This window comes from Cladophialophora bantiana (genome assembly GCF_000835475.1).
Source record: "Cladophialophora bantiana CBS 173.52 unplaced genomic scaffold supercont1.8, whole genome shotgun sequence".
In the NCBI taxonomy this organism is placed as follows: Eukaryota; Fungi; Ascomycota; class Eurotiomycetes; order Chaetothyriales; family Herpotrichiellaceae; genus Cladophialophora; species Cladophialophora bantiana.
The window spans coordinates 1179762-1194674 of NW_015971582.1; the positions used below are offsets into that span (position 1 = coordinate 1179762).

The 14913-nt window shown below is 52.2% G+C and overlaps 6 protein-coding genes across 6 annotated transcripts; 3 read left to right on the forward strand and 3 right to left on the reverse strand.

Annotated features, from left to right (window-relative positions):
• Window positions 1-1360: 1360 nt before the first annotated feature.
• Z519_06079 (uncharacterized protein) lies at window positions 1361-2643 on the forward strand (the record flags this gene model as incomplete). Its single annotated transcript, XM_016763819.1, has 3 exons — window positions 1361-1443; window positions 1494-2122; window positions 2189-2643. 3 exons carry the CDS (start codon window positions 1361-1363, stop codon window positions 2641-2643), a joined length of 1167 nt encoding a protein of 388 aa, XP_016620143.1.
• A 224-nt stretch (window positions 2644-2867) lies between these two features.
• Window positions 2868-4430, reverse strand: Z519_06080 (uncharacterized protein; the record flags this gene model as incomplete). Its single annotated transcript, XM_016763820.1, has 1 exon — window positions 2868-4430. The coding sequence occupies one exon, from the start codon at window positions 4428-4430 to the stop codon at window positions 2868-2870; it is 1563 nt and encodes a 520-aa protein (XP_016620144.1).
• Window positions 4431-6082: 1652 nt separating this feature from the next.
• On the forward strand, window positions 6083-6865 carry Z519_06081 (uncharacterized protein; the record flags this gene model as incomplete). The annotated part of the gene is made up of 1 exon (XM_016763821.1): window positions 6083-6865. The coding sequence occupies one exon, from the start codon at window positions 6083-6085 to the stop codon at window positions 6863-6865; it is 783 nt and encodes a 260-aa protein (XP_016620145.1).
• A 453-nt stretch (window positions 6866-7318) lies between these two features.
• Window positions 7319-9095, forward strand: Z519_06082 (uncharacterized protein; the record flags this gene model as incomplete). Its single annotated transcript, XM_016763822.1, has 2 exons — window positions 7319-8521; window positions 8574-9095. The coding sequence occupies 2 exons, from the start codon at window positions 7319-7321 to the stop codon at window positions 9093-9095; spliced, it is 1725 nt and encodes a 574-aa protein (XP_016620146.1).
• Window positions 9096-9628: 533 nt separating this feature from the next.
• On the reverse strand, window positions 9629-10813 carry Z519_06083 (uncharacterized protein; the record flags this gene model as incomplete). The annotated part of the gene is made up of 3 exons (XM_016763823.1): window positions 9629-9703; window positions 9796-10143; window positions 10235-10813. 3 exons carry the CDS (start codon window positions 10811-10813, stop codon window positions 9629-9631), a joined length of 1002 nt encoding a protein of 333 aa, XP_016620147.1.
• A 2734-nt stretch (window positions 10814-13547) lies between these two features.
• On the reverse strand, window positions 13548-14326 carry Z519_06084 (uncharacterized protein; the record flags this gene model as incomplete). The annotated part of the gene is made up of 2 exons (XM_016763824.1): window positions 13548-14236; window positions 14284-14326. 2 exons carry the CDS (start codon window positions 14324-14326, stop codon window positions 13548-13550), a joined length of 732 nt encoding a protein of 243 aa, XP_016620148.1.
• Window positions 14327-14913: the final 587 nt, after the last annotated feature.

Genomic DNA, 14913 nt, shown 5'->3' on the forward strand with positions numbered 1-14913 from the left:
AAACCAGAATTCTTGGGTGGTGGGGGTCCATTTTAGCTCAGCCTTGCTCAGCCTTGTTTGGCTTCGAATTCACCACCACGATCTATACGTGCCGTATTGGGTATACACTTCGGGTGGGCTTAATATTCATCAAATGCTCCAGGTCCTTACCTAAGCCAATTCCGAGTTCGAAATGGTATAAGTGGAGCTTTTCTCGATTTCCCTCAGAAACTCGACATACGCTGCACCTACGACATCACTGATATTTGGGTACGGTATCTCCAGGAAGCGAGAATTGTAGCCCAAATTGACTCTCTACAAAACAAACTACTGGCAAAGACTTGATTTTGGAAGCTCTTCTGCCTAGGAGGTCGGAGTCTCTGGGCTTGCGTCTTCATTCACAATTTGTGGTTGAGATGTAAAAGGAAGGCAGGGTTCCTGAACTGCAAATTCGGACTGTAGGAGAATTTTCACGGTCAATGGGAAGGATAGTGAAGAGAGGCTTTAGCTGCTGCATGAAAGCTCGAACTTAAAGTGTCATTGACACAAGATATACTTCTTTGGCAGTATGACCGTGAGGACAAGGAGCATCAATCTCCTAGTGACCCTAGGTGAAGCCAATTGCTGGATTCAACACTGGGTTCATGCAGTCAAAGGTATCAATGCTTAATCTGACGCGCAAAGTCTCTCCATTTCTCCAATCACACTGCACAGGAATATGGAGAGATAGCTGACATCAGAAATACAAACCTCTCACCTACGCAAGAATTGTCCACTGCAGCGGATTAAGTCCAAATAGTCGTCCATGGCCTCATATCAGTGCACCTCTCCATTCATTGCATACTCTTCGGACCAATTTGTGTCCCAATACGTTGGATAGGATATCCCATCCATTGCGGATCACCGAGGTTTGCGGATTTCCGTAGTGTAGCAGTTGAGAGGCCACCCTTTTTGATTTGAATAGCAGAAAGGGCAAAGATCAGGATTCAAAGTGTTGGTTTCATTGACTTACTATAAGAAGGCTGCCTTGCACAAAGGGGTTGACGGAAATCAGGGCGACAATCTCAGGTCAGGTGAGAAGCATTGTCATATTGTTGGCCGCTGGTGCAAAACCATAGATATAGCGACAGCGAATGTCAAGGTGTGATGTCTTGGCATGCGTATGGAACTGGTCGCCCCGCTCACTTCAAAATCGCTTTCTCTCCGTCGTAAACCCGGTCGACGTTGTTGAACAAGCGCAACAAGCGACAACAATGCCTTCTCCCTCTTCTTCCCGTGGTGGTAAGTTAGCCGAGTACCGATCGGTATTGGCTGATTTTCGGGCCGAGCCGAGCAGATCCCTGTGCTCCAGTCATCGGAATAATAGAAACTCCGCATTCCGATGAGCCTCTTCCCTGTGCTGGAGTTTCACACGTCTCTGACCTTTGTCTCATTCCAGATTTACTACCACCACCAGCACGCCGCGTCCGATCAACAACCAGTAATCTCCCTGCCCTTAGAGGGCATTGCCGTAGCTTCACCCTTCTCAACACTCCAAATACCCCATCAGGGTTCACAAGCGCGTTCCTTCGTTCTCCGGTCGGCTCTCGACGCCAATCAGTCAGTGAGCCAAGTCAAAGTGAGGAAGACGATGAAGGTCTCCGCCAGTTCACAGACGCACAGCTCATCGATCCGAATGAACTGAGCCAGATCCTCCAAGATCATCTCGACAGCGAGGCATCCGTCGTCGAAGAAGAACCTGACCTTGAACCGGACTCAATCTACGTCAACATCCGTGGCCACAGTCCCTGCAGTCCCTACGGCGACATGTCTTCCCCAAACGCGTTTCCTTCCCTGGACACCTCTCTCCCTCCCCCTTCCAACCGCGTGTCATCCGCCTCTTCCACCGCTCCTTCCTCTGTCAACGGCAGCAATGGCATCGGCCCTGGGTCGGGTGCGGCAGGAGCAGCAGGATACATGCCTCCTCTACCGGTCGGACATCAGCAAGACCTGAATCACCTCTTCAACCAAATTCAAGAGTTGGGAGCTCTATTGAGAAGCAACCGCGACAAAGTCAATTCCATCACACGCAATGCTGAGGAAGTCGCGAAACGCGCAAATGGAGCGCTTACAGATGGCGAGTCGGCCCAGCCAGAAAATGACAGTAAGTTTAGCCTGCTATATTCGAGCTTTCACATGAGTTATTTGCTGACTTCTCTGCGCTTTGTAGAAGCGAAGATCCGCGAACTGGAACTGGAACTCGCAAAGCAGAAACACCTCGTCGAACTCTACAAGCACGAACAAAAGGAGAACACAACCTTGATTGGCATGTACGAAGAAGCAATGGGGACTGCGGTCGAACAAATACGAAACTACTGCGGCGACATCGAGGGTCGATTCTTGCGACAACGCAGACATTACAACGACCTCTTGCAGCAGGAGAAGGACGACCACTTACAGTCACGCCTTGACAGGGATCACTGGTACGCGCAAACACTCAAGGTATGTGAGATGATTAGGACGGCGCACCGATTGAGAACCGATGAGTGGTGCGAAGAGTACACCATCATCGCCGCGTTACAAGGGGAGGTGAGGTGCTTGAGACGATGCATTGGAATGGAGCCAGAGAAGCCGGAGGAGGAAACCGGCTGGCCATATCTGAAGGACTTGCCTCTGCCTGAATAAATAAGCATGCATGAATTGAATGAATGACGATACTGCATTGGGAGCTGGGCACTGGCGTCAAGAGGGAAGCGAAAGAAAATTGCATTGCATTGCTGGCGCCAATCACAGACATCACAAGTTTGATGCATCGACGTTGTCGTAGAGACGACCAGAAATAAGATTGAAACCACCTAACGTCTTCTCGGTTCATATCCCCCCCTCGACATCGCTAGACATGTCGACAGTCATGAATTCATCTTCCGCGGTGGAATCTTAGTAGGCGGCGGTAGACACCTCGAGGCCACTGTTGGTAATGCCAGAAGAGGGTCGGTAGGAGGAGGTCCCGACGACGGGGTCCGAGGACGGAGCAGGCAAGGCATGCTCTTCTGCCTTTGAAGGACGGGTTGACATGGTGAGGTCTTTGCCAGTCTCAGCGGCGGTCGAGGGTTGCCTTCATCTTCCGCAGATGAGATGTATGAGGCGGGCGGCTGTCCAGTCGTGATGACCGCAGCGGCAGCGACGGCCGTGTCGGTGGACAGGACTTTGCCGTGTCTCCTTGGGTCTCTCGACGGCGGCAGCGGCGGTGGTCGAGGACGAGTCAAGTCCTCTGTCCCCCCGGTTGAAGGTGTCCTCGGGAATCGCAGACTGCACTGGTTCTGTAAAGCGAGGGTGGTGGCTATAGTGGATTGTCTGGGTGAGGGTATGCTACTATTTGAGGGTGGCCTCTGTTGCGCCGTCGAGGGGGTTCGCGGGAAGAGACTATATGATGCAGCCCTCCTTCGACCCCCGTCTACCACCAGATCTTGTGTGCATGAAGAGCTTTTGCTTCTACTGCTGGACGGCCTCGAAGAAGGCGACGTTGGCGTGGCAGATCGGCTAGTAGTAGTGGCGTCTTGAGGAGGTTCACAGCGATAGCGAGCTGAAGTCTTTCTGATGTCTCCCGGTTCCGGCAAAGGGGCGATGGTGGAGATGCGTCTGTCGTTGCCGCCATGCTGGGACTGGGGCGCAGGTAGGGGTGGTAAGGGCTTCTGCACAAATAGATCATGGGTGTTCGCCCCAGGCACTGGATCCAACGCTGTCGTCATACTTGACAAATGTCTGGTGTTCTTCTTTGGAGTTGGCATGTATGTGCACAAGACTCTCGAATCGTTGGGAGTGGGGGTGGAGATTGCTGTCCGCAGGTCGCCGGGTACTGGGACTTCATAACTGTCCGCATCTGCAAAAAAAGGCCTGGCAGCATACGAATGGGAACTTACGCAGCTAGAGAAACTTGTGTGAGGGGTGTAGATTGAGCGGTCATCTGAAATGGATGGCTCCGTTAGACGGTCAACGCTGTTCAACGTGTGGACTGATGAATCCGTGGTCGACCTCGAAACATTCCGAGAAGTCTTCCTGTACGCCGTCGAGGGTAGAGGTGTAGGGGGCACAGGCTCGTCATAGACTGATTGCTCGGCGTGTGGTCGTGGGCATGTCTGGCAGATACTTGCCAGGCTTTTCTGAGTCTTCAGTGGCCGGACCTGCCTCTCGAGTTGCTGCGATATCTGAAGGGTTGGACTTGAATAAATGGTGTCGCTAGTGCGTTCTTTCGTATAAGCGGTCAATGGAGCTGAAGCACCCCGTCTTGGATGCACAGATTGAAGCAGATTGGGACGACCGGCCGTGGCTTCGACTTTGTGTTGTCTCGTGAGCCTCTCCAGCTTTGTGCGACTAAGGAGTGCCTTAAATCGAGATTTAGCACTCCTTTCAGAAGGCCACCATCCAGATACCTCCTCAGTCATCGTCGTAGGCAATGATCGCTCAGTAGACATGACGAACTGATGACCCAGATTGAAGCAAGATGATGAGATCCCCAAGGCCAGCAGCACTATTTAGTAGGCTCAAGAGCAGGTACTACTGCTTTTGCGTAGGGAATCGAGCTATCCCGTGAAATCGTAGATTAATAGACAGTCGTCGAGGACTAACCACCCGCTGTCTCGGACGAAGGGATGGGATTGGATGAACTGACAGTGTTGAGTCGGAACCCCTAACTTCGATGCTGTCGATGGTTGTTTGTTTTGCCGTGGCGGCTGTGTTTCGGCGTTCTCGATAATGTATGTATAAAGATTTCTGCGAGGTGAGTTGTGGAAGCTGTGATCATGAAAACCACTGTGCCTTCTCCTTTAGAGGGGGTGTTTAGATCGCAGGCGGCAACCAGAAAAGGGCCGAATATCTTACCCGGGCTGGAGTGCCCATCTTGAAAACAGGGCGAGGCAACAAGGGAAGCTCGATGGGCGGCTGGTCTGAGGCGCGGAGTTTGGTATGGACTGGACGGGGTCCGTGCTAGCATAACATAATAAGTTCGAGTCATTGCGGCGCAGCAATGGCATTTGTGGCATGTATGGTGTCACAAGTGACAGGACGAGAACGAGAAAGCATTGCCGTGTTGACAACAACAAATTGTCTGCAAGGGGGGAGCATTTCATTTTTTGAAAGATAATGTATGCCCGTCGATAGAGGGTTGATTTGACAGTCTTCCACATGACAGCAGAAGTTCGCAGCGATAGACCAACGATTGTTAGTGGCGAGTGCTTAAAGCAGCTAACTTGCACAACGAGCAGGATTCTTAGGTCGAAATAGACTCGGTATATGAAATCGTGAGCAAAAAAAGGCAGAGAAAGCGCAGGAGATACTTAAATCCCTTGTTAGCCAACATAGACTAGCCGAAGAAGTTCAACGTCTCCAGATCATGGCTCAATTGGTGATTGGCCTCATCCGAGAAGGCCGTTTCGAAAACAACAAAGAAGGATGGTAGCTGTCTACGAGAGACAATTCAGTGTAGAGAAGACGAGATGAGGTTAACAGCTGGACTGCCCATTGACGAGGAGAGGGGGAAATCGGAGGGTGTAGAGACTGCACGACCCCTACCAAACAAAAGCTCCCAGAAAAAGCAAGGGCCATCCTGTCAAGGGCTCTGCGGAGGGACCAAGCAAGGAGAGAATATGGCCAGGCATTATTTGTGTTGCCTGGGGGAGATGTCGGACTGGTCAGACGTCAACAAGTCGTCCCGGTGAAAGGGGCCATAGGGAGGGGAGAGAAAAGGCCGAGGTGAGAAGAATGGAATCAATGCTCCAAAGCCACATGTGCATGATTCTGAATAGAACTCTGAATGACAAGGACACCCTTAGAGAACAAACGGTGAAGGGAAGAGTAAGGAGAGGGAAGGGAGGTGTTGAGGATGAGGTTGGTGAGGTTAATGAGGGCTTCTCGGCATGCAAGGCTTTTGCCCTTGTCACCTTTCGCTCCTTGCGGTGTATGTGCATCCTGCGGCCGAATGCTTCGCCGTAAGAGCACTCTAATGACGTAATGTGTCTACGTACACAAGGCTGCGCCCTTGACGGCGCTTGACTCCGTTCCATTGATGCTCGTCACCATCTCAATCGTCTTTCGTCTCTGCGGTAAGAAAGTCCAGGCCATCACTTTGATGGCTCGCATACTCATTACAGGCTCATCGGACGGGCTGGGCTCTCTCGCCGCCCGTGCTCTGGTCAAGAGAGGGCATTCCGTGGTCCTGCATGCGAGGAACGACCAACGAGCTCAAGATGCGAGGGCCGCCTGCCCTGGCGCCGAGACATGCGTTGTCGCCGATCTCTCCGACATCTCACAGACCAAAGATATGGCCCAAGACATCAACAAGCTTGGAGCATTTGACGCAGTCATCCATAATGCTGGTCTTTACACAGGTCCCTACCGTAGGACCACAGAGGGTTGGCCAAGCATTTTTGCAGTCAACACTTTAAGCCCTTACATCCTCACCTGCCTGATCGATCCCAAGCCTAAACGACTCGTGTTCGTGTCATCTGGCCTCCACAGTGGTGGCGACCCTACCTGCAAAGACATCACATGGCAAGAGCGTGGAGAAGGAGGCTTTGGAGATTTCCAAGCATACTCGGATACCAAGCTCCATGATATCCTGCTGTCTTGCTTTTTTGCAAGGAGATGGCCTCATGTGAAGAGTAACTCCTTGGATCCAGGCTGGGTAGCCACCAAAATGGGGGGTGCTGGAGCCCCGGGAGACATCAATGCTGCGGTTGAAACGTACGTGATGCTTGCGGAAGGGACAGGTGAGGCCAGGGATGCCTCAGGCAAATATTGGTATCACTCTAAGATAAATTCGCCGAAGAGGGAAGCAACCAACGACGCTGTCCAGCAAAACCTTATCAAACAGTTGGAAGAGCTCACCGGAGTCGAAGTCCCTGACGCTTGAGGCGAGATATATGGGTGACAAATGAACCTTCTGAAGGGGTACATTGATTGCCTGGCGGTTATATCAATGCACAAGTAGGCCTAGCCTGTGGCTCCAAGTGAGGGAGGGTTTGTGACGCCACCACGCAAGCACTAGCTCGCCTTCCAGGAGATGTCAGAGGGCAACTTGTCTCGCGCAATGTCAAGCCTCCGACCTGGAGTTCCGCCCTGCTAATAACCATAGCAACAGGTACTGTGATCAAGGTTCAGGCTTAGGTAAGCACGTTGCCGAGTTCAGCCGAATGGGGCTATGACAAGGCAGCCAATGAACGATGTGAAACAGAAGGCCTGAAGGCTCCACTCCTGAATCCCACACATCGCTCATCTCACATCTTTACATCGGATCCCCCCTTTCTCACCTACTTCACAGTCGTTTCTTCCTGCCTTTCTCATTTCTATTACTCATTCGCCCAGCATGTTTTTCATTTACGCGTTCTGGTCCTTGGTGTTGGCTTATCTAATCTGGACCCTGGTCCGATTAACGGCCAACTACATCGAAGCAAAGAAGATCGGGTTGCCAATTCTTATCGCTCCCGTCAATCCAGCAAGCCCTTTATGGATGTTCACCAAGGATCGTCTCATACCCATCATCAGCTCATTGCCTTGGGGACTGGGTGAATGGGCCAGCAGGGCAGAAGTCGGTTGGACTTTCTACCAAAGATACTCAGTCCATGCAAAGTATGGCGAGGCATTTACTATTGTCTCTCCCGGCACAAATGAAATTTATCTTGCGGATCCCGCTGCCACTGAGGATATAATGCGGCGGCGCAATGATTTCATTAAAGACCCGGCTATGTACGGCATGCTGAACATCTACGGGCCCAACCTTGATACCGTCAATGGCAAGGTATGGGATCGCCATCGCAAAATCACAGTTCCGCCCTTCAATGAACAGAACAGTGCTTTGGTCTGGCGAGAAACCGCAGAGCAGGCTGACCAGATGCTGAAAGTTTGGTCCGAGAAAGATTATATCACGAGCACCCAACTTGACGTTCATGCCGTTGCCCTCAACGTCTTGTGCGGCGCTGGCTTCGGCATACACAGTAGCTTTGTTGATACGAAGCTATCAGGCGGCGAGAATCAAGCACAGACACAACTTGGTTATCGAGAGAGCCTGCGAATGCTGCTTGCAAACATTATCCAGCTTGTTCTTTTGAGCGTTATGAAGAAAGCAGGGGTTCCGGATTGGTTGTTCTTTGGCAACATGCAAAAGCTGTCCGTCGCGTACGAAGATTTCAAGAGATATATGAGTGAGATGCTTGCAAGGGAGAAGACTGCCTTTGAACAGGGCGACTTGACAAGGCATAATCTTATGAGTGCGTTGGTCAGAGCTTCCGAGCAGTCGAATGAGGCAGCCCGGACAACCAAAGATCCCGCGGCAGCAGCTGCAGCAGGGCTCTCAGATGAAGAGGTATATGGGAACCTCTTCATTTATAACCTGGCTGGCCACGATACCACAGCCGCCACCCTCCATTTCGCACTCACCCTATTGGCTGTTCATCCCGAATGGCAGACCTGGATCGCTGAAGAGATTGATCAAGTTCGAAAAGACGACCCGTCAGGCATGTGGTATTATGAGGAGACTTTCCCCAAGCTGGAGAGATGCCTAGCGCTCATGGTAAGACACCCATCGTTTCCGAGCCCCGGCACCGCTGACGCAACGTTAATAGTATGAGACGGTCCGGCTGTATGGGCCAGTCGTGATGATGCCTCGCTACACAGGAGATGCTGCACAACGACTCAGCATTCAGGGAAAAGAATACATCTTGCCACCAAAGACGTCGGTTTCGTTGAACTTTGCCGCCCTCCACACCCACCCAGACTACTGGGGACCAGACCCCACGAATTTCCGGCCTGACAGATGGATTGCGCCCAAGGGGGAGACGAAGAGCGTCGCCGGTGACTCATCAATGTTGTATCAGCCTGCCGACGGTTCGTTTGTGCCCTGGAACGCGGGTCCCAGAGTCTGCCCAGGCAAAAAATTCTCCCAGGTCGAGTTCACCCGGGTCATCTTCAGTTTATTTGCCGACGGCTCGAGGGTCGAGTTGGTCCCGGAGGTTGGTGAGAGTATTCAGGCGGCCAGAGCGAGGATACTGCAGATCGTAAACGAGGCGAGGGTCGAGGTGACGTTGAAGATGGTGGACGCTGAACGGGTCAAGCTTAGGTGGACCAAGAAGGCTGCAAGCCTCTGATAATGGATGGCATAGTGTAGCTGCCCAGGAGCCTCGGCCCACGCGGTTGGTTGCACCAGCAGCTTCTGGCGGTTTTGCCAGGAGTTCTAGGAGATTTGTTTCGCGCTCCGCTTGGTAAAGGGGTTCAATGGGTCCGCGCCGCTGCACAGAGAAGCTAAGTTGATCTTGACAAGACGGACGATAGCCCCCCGAGAGGTTTCGTTATATATTTTCTGTAGATAATGGGTCTGAAACTGCTCGCTATTTGATCAAGTCACGGCGTGGGTTGTGAAGTTGGGAACAGGGACACGACGAGGGAGGAATGCTCAATCCCTCTCACTGAACGGTATCTGCCCCTGTAACTAGGTCAATGAATGCGCACTCATTATCCGACATAGCCTATGGTCATCCATCCTCTTCCGCTACTGTCTCTGCAAACACCTCGTCTCTCCAAAGACACGTCGGCAGCCCTCCCGGAGTATAACAGAGAAAACAAGCTGAGCGTCTAATCTGCCCAACACAGCATTGGAGATCTCGATCACAACCCGCACTTTTCAATTGAAGATGGCGCTCCAATCATTCTTCTTGATCCATTCCTCCACAGAGGGCAGCTTCACCCGAACGTCAAGCTGTCATCACAATAGGTCAGCGCGCCCCTGAATCAATGTACGACGGCGCGGGGGGGTACTCGGGAGCGCATCTTCTGTAAGGGCGTACATACATCCTTGGGATGCACCAGCGACGGGTCGTCGCGGCCTTCATATCCAAACTCTGCGAAATAGCTGGCGTTGTCCGTCAACTCGTCGCGCAAGTCTTCGGGGATGTCACCCCACGCGCCACCACCGGGTGACGGGGCCTTGATTCTCGCATTGACGCCCAGCGTTTGGGAGAGGATGGAGATGTACTCGTCCATCGACATCCACGCGCGGTACGCGATGAGGTTTTTGCCGGCCGAGGCCGAGACGGCGAGGGCGCGCGTAAATGGGCCCGTGTCTTCTTCCGCCGCGATCAGCGGCAACTTGGTGTCCGTCGCCCCGCTGAATGAGAAACTGTACACCCCGTCTGCGTCCTGTATTGCGAGATTTTGTTTTTCGTCAGAGTTATGTTTGTTTGAGCGCGAACAGATCAAAGCACGGGTGTCGAGGGGGAGCAACCCTTACCTTTTGCGGCCGCATGAACGGATACGTGAGAATGTTGGACAGGTAGAAGCCGACTTGGATGATGCTCGTCTTCTTCCACAGGTCCGGGTATGTGGCCTGTCCGTACTCGGCTGCGCGGGCCTTGCTGTCAAAGTGGTACACGTGGGTATATTTTCCGCCCGACCACTTTGTGGCGTTGGACAGGCCGGAGAATATCAAGCGTTCAAGGCCTTCTGTTTGTGCAGCCGCGTCGAAGACGTTCTTGCCTTGTCGCTCCTCGTTCTGGCCCGCCCATACATTCTTTGGCTGGCCGGTGGCGGTCGCCTTTGGCGTCGTTGCAGGGTCGTAATAGGATCCCCAGAAATCTGTCACCGAGAAGATGGCGTGCGCGCCCTTGAATGCCCGGACGAGGGAGGAGATGTCATCTAGCGACGCCGTCACTACCTCGTGCACGCCCTTGGCTCTGAGTTGCTCCGCGGAGGTGCTGTTTGCGTTGCGTGTGAGGGCCCGGACTCTCCAGCCTGGCTCGGCGAGGAATGCGTCGACGACTGACCCGCCTTGTGTTCCCGTGGCGCCGGCAACGACGATGAGCTTGGACATGATGTGTTAAAGGTGTTGAAGTTAACAAGAACGCTTTTGCTGTCGAGATTAGAGGGCCGTTCTCTAAGACCATCCATGTTTGCTTCTCTCATATATGATACTCCTGACTGCCTGGCTGTCCATGGTCCAGTGCTCGTTGTAGTAAATTGATTCGACCGCCGGTTGCGGACGGACGAAAACCTTGTGGTGCCGTCCATACTCGGTCGGATTCATAATTCTCTTAGAGAACAGACGTCCTCATCTTGCGTCTCAACTGCGTGGCAGATATTCGAAGGCAAAGGAATCGGACGGGCGCATGAGCTATGACATTGGCCATGGGAAAGTCTTGGACGAACTAATCCGGCTGAACTGACCCAACCAATATCGACTGTGGTTGTAGTTGCAAGGGCCGATGTTGGATTTGTTTGTGCTTAGTGTCAACCGGGGTGATATCAAAGAAGTATCGAAGAGATGATCCTGTTAGAAGTGACGGCTCTGGTCGGACAGATATCTATCCGACCCCGGTCCAACACGACACGGGCCCGGGTTGATGTCCAGGCCCGGGCATAGAGAAACCAGGACCACTCGCGTGGAGTGCTCCGATCATGGCGAAAGGCGCTTGCAATTCAAATCGATGCTAGGGAATCGTGTCTTGAGGCTATGTGTATGCATGGGAGGTGAGGGACGCGGAGGATAAGAGCTTGGAAGTTTGGATTCGGGGCTGTGCACGACCACTCTTGTACTTGGGTGAGTGCGTGTGCGAACTGTTGAGGTAGTGCTGGACTGGAAACATTGCTCTTGGATCTGTTGGCGATCTCGCTACCAAGTTGAACAGTTATCGACCGAGATACCGCTGTCCTCGACTCCTCGCAGCTGCCTGTCCAGACTATTCCCTCTTTGCTGCTGCCTCTGCCATCTTGCGACAGAAGATGCTCTGATTGTTGCCGATTGCAGAGCCTCAAAGCCGGTTGCAGACTGGAAAATCTTGTAAGCCTTCAGGCTGCCCTATGGGTCTCTCCTGCTCTCTTCCCTGCTGTCTTCGTTGTGTCCACGGCATTTTCGAAGAGACAGGGAAGATAGACGCCTGTGTAGGTCCTCAAGGATGCGACCAACCATTCGAGTGACCGAACTTGACATGCAACACTAGAAATGGTCGTCTGGATGTTTTTGGCGAGGGCGCAACACCCATGGTTGCCAAGAGCATACAGGGCGAGGGACTCTTTAATGGGCACCAACAGTTGCAAGTACTGCAAGTGTAACCACCAGTGAAGAGCAGCTCTCCCACCCAGTCTTTGCACCCCAACATGTTCGTCCACATTCTCCAGGTCATGAAGGTTGCTCTGTTCCAACGCATTCATGGCACCGGGTCAGTCTGCTCCGGCTGCCACCTTGCAAGTACTCGATCAAGCCCGTCGTTTCGGGTTATTTGGGTTGTCTTGTCTCGAGCAACAAATCCAGCAGGACAATCGCAAAAATTTGGTCGGGGGCATGTCACATATATGTGATCCTTGATGGAGCTCACACGGTTCACTTCCATTTCATGCTTTGCGGAGCACCGAGGATGGCAGTACCCAAACTCAGTTTTCGTGGCAATGGTAATGTCTTCGTAATTCCCTAAAAGAAATAGACATCTTCCTAACATCTTCCATCTTCTGATAGTGAGCGAAAATGGCTCTTCTGTGCTCACGAACTTGAGTATCCTCATAATATTAACGACTGAGCTTATCTGCGCAGCACGTTAGCGACTCGAGACGACTGGTGACTCTTTCGGAGTCTTGTTTGACAGGCTTGAAAAGTGCCTTTGTCATGAGCTTCAGGCTGCCAGTTTTGGGGCCTGCCACTGGTTGTTAGATTGATCTGAGTCGTCGGATTTAGCCGCTTCGGTGACGAACATTGGCTCTTCCTAGATGAGCCTCCTTCGAGAATTTTCACGACAGTCAAGCAAAACCCAAGGTAAGCATCATAACCCTCCACGAGGCTTTGGATAAGCCTGGTTGAGTGTGGACACAAGCGCACGTAGAGGCCAACCGCTGAGGCATATCTGACAACTTGTCGAAAAGATCCATAAGGTCACGAAGCAGGTAGGCTGCGGAATCAGCTGTAATAGGACTTTAAGCATCGCAGAAAGCTTACGCGAATGATGATACAGGCACAGCTCCAAACAAGGCTCAAGATCTCTGGCTTTGTATTTGCGAACTGACTCAATGCCTTTCCGTGGTACTCGATGCCTCGAGTGAAGGGATCGATCGTTTGTACGAGCTTCAATGTCCGACTGTGTTCTTGATATCGGTTTTTCAAGGACTGGGCCGCTAAGAGCACGTCTTGGGCCGCTGAGCTGTGGGCAGACAGCAGCTTTTCCCTGTGCGGAAAAGCTTGAGCGGAACTTTTGTTGCGCTTCTTCAAAATGGCCCATGGTTCTTTGTACAGCGGGGTGATTCACGGCACAGAGAATATTATTTCCATGATAAGCCAACATCACGGCCATCAGGTTCAGCTTTCGCCTGCAAATAGATGAGGCAGCGAAGTGGCCGACATGGAGACGCCAAGACGCGGCAGCGTCTAACGGAGAAATATTGTTCCGTCACGAGTTAAATATGCGGCCAAGGCGAACACCACGACAGCTGAACTACCTTTTTGCTCATTTCCCGTTCGTGATATCAACTACAAGGTCTCAACATCAGGCCAGCGCCTGCTACCCCCTAGTCCTCCGTGATACTCTGTACAGTGACTTCTATCAACCATTCCTCGGGACTTCCTACAACGATCGGTTCCTGGAGCTGTTGTCGGAATCGTGTTCAAACACCCTCTTCTCTCTCGACTTTCCTCGCTCCTCAAGACTCTTCCTAGGTGCTCTAATCTCATAATATGTGATCAACAAAACATATACCAGCCAAACCACGCCGCTGACGACACCATATGCGATATACTCTCCTCGTTCGGCATCCTCCGAGAGTTTCAGACCCAGCCCGCCATTGATCATCCCCAGCGTAATCAGGATTCGGCCCAGCCATATGTGGACGACGGCCAGTGTCGTTCGGCGCCTGTACTTCGGAAAGAGAGCCAAGTGGTGCACCAGGGCTGCAACGATCTGAAGCCAGATCACGGCGAAGATGACAAGGCCGATGATTGCATGATACGAGTCCAGGTCCTCTGTGATCTGTGCCATCCAAATGCCCATACCAACGGAAGCAGTATATATGGTTGTTGCGAATACCTGGATGGCAGCGTGGATCCGTGTGGTTTTCTGTCCCGCCAGAAGGCGCATGAGTACGGCTCCGAGGGGGAAGAATATGACCCATGATACGCTTGCGAGGGCGGCGTGGGCGATTACGACCTTATGATAATAGGCTGGATGGCTGTCTGAGCCGCCCTCTCCCCTGTCGGCGCCGCTCTCGTCACGGTCCCCGTCGTCGCCGTCGGCATCTCGAGCACATATAATAGTTGCTACGGAGGTTAGCCATAACGCAAAAATGGGAGCTGCGAGGTCGTACCAAAGACGGTCAATGCGAGATACATGCAGATTCGGGCAGACATCCTGGTAAGGCGTATTTTCTCCCTTGATACTAGAACTATTGATAAACAAAATCCTCTGTTACGCGGTGCATTCTATCTTAATATATAATTGATAATCATGGGGATATTGCTAGTGGCGGTATGATTCTTGTCACAGGTATGCTGCACCTCGCACGCAGTATGCCTTGCAAGGTACCTAGGTACCTTCCCATTCCAGTACGAAACACTTCGTCGTGACCAATGTAGACCTTTGGGCAAGGCTGAATACGTTGAACTAATGCATGACGGCCTACCAAGCCCTTGATGACGTATATTCGGTGGGTATGAGAACTTCTCAGTCCACTTCACAATAGAAGCTCGAACTCTCGAAGATTGTGGGTCTTGCTCTCGTGCCCAGCCCCCTGGATATTCCATGCAGGTCTCTTAATAGGATGCTCAACGAATCAAATCAAACTAGAATGTCACTGATGCATATATGCTTGCGTATTTCAACGACCGCCGAGCCGCATATAGGATCCCTCACAAAAACCCAGTTCGTAAGTCCCAAATCCCACAGGGCGTTTGGAGCGGGAATCTTGTCCTTGAGTCCAGAAGGGAGCTTCGAGCCA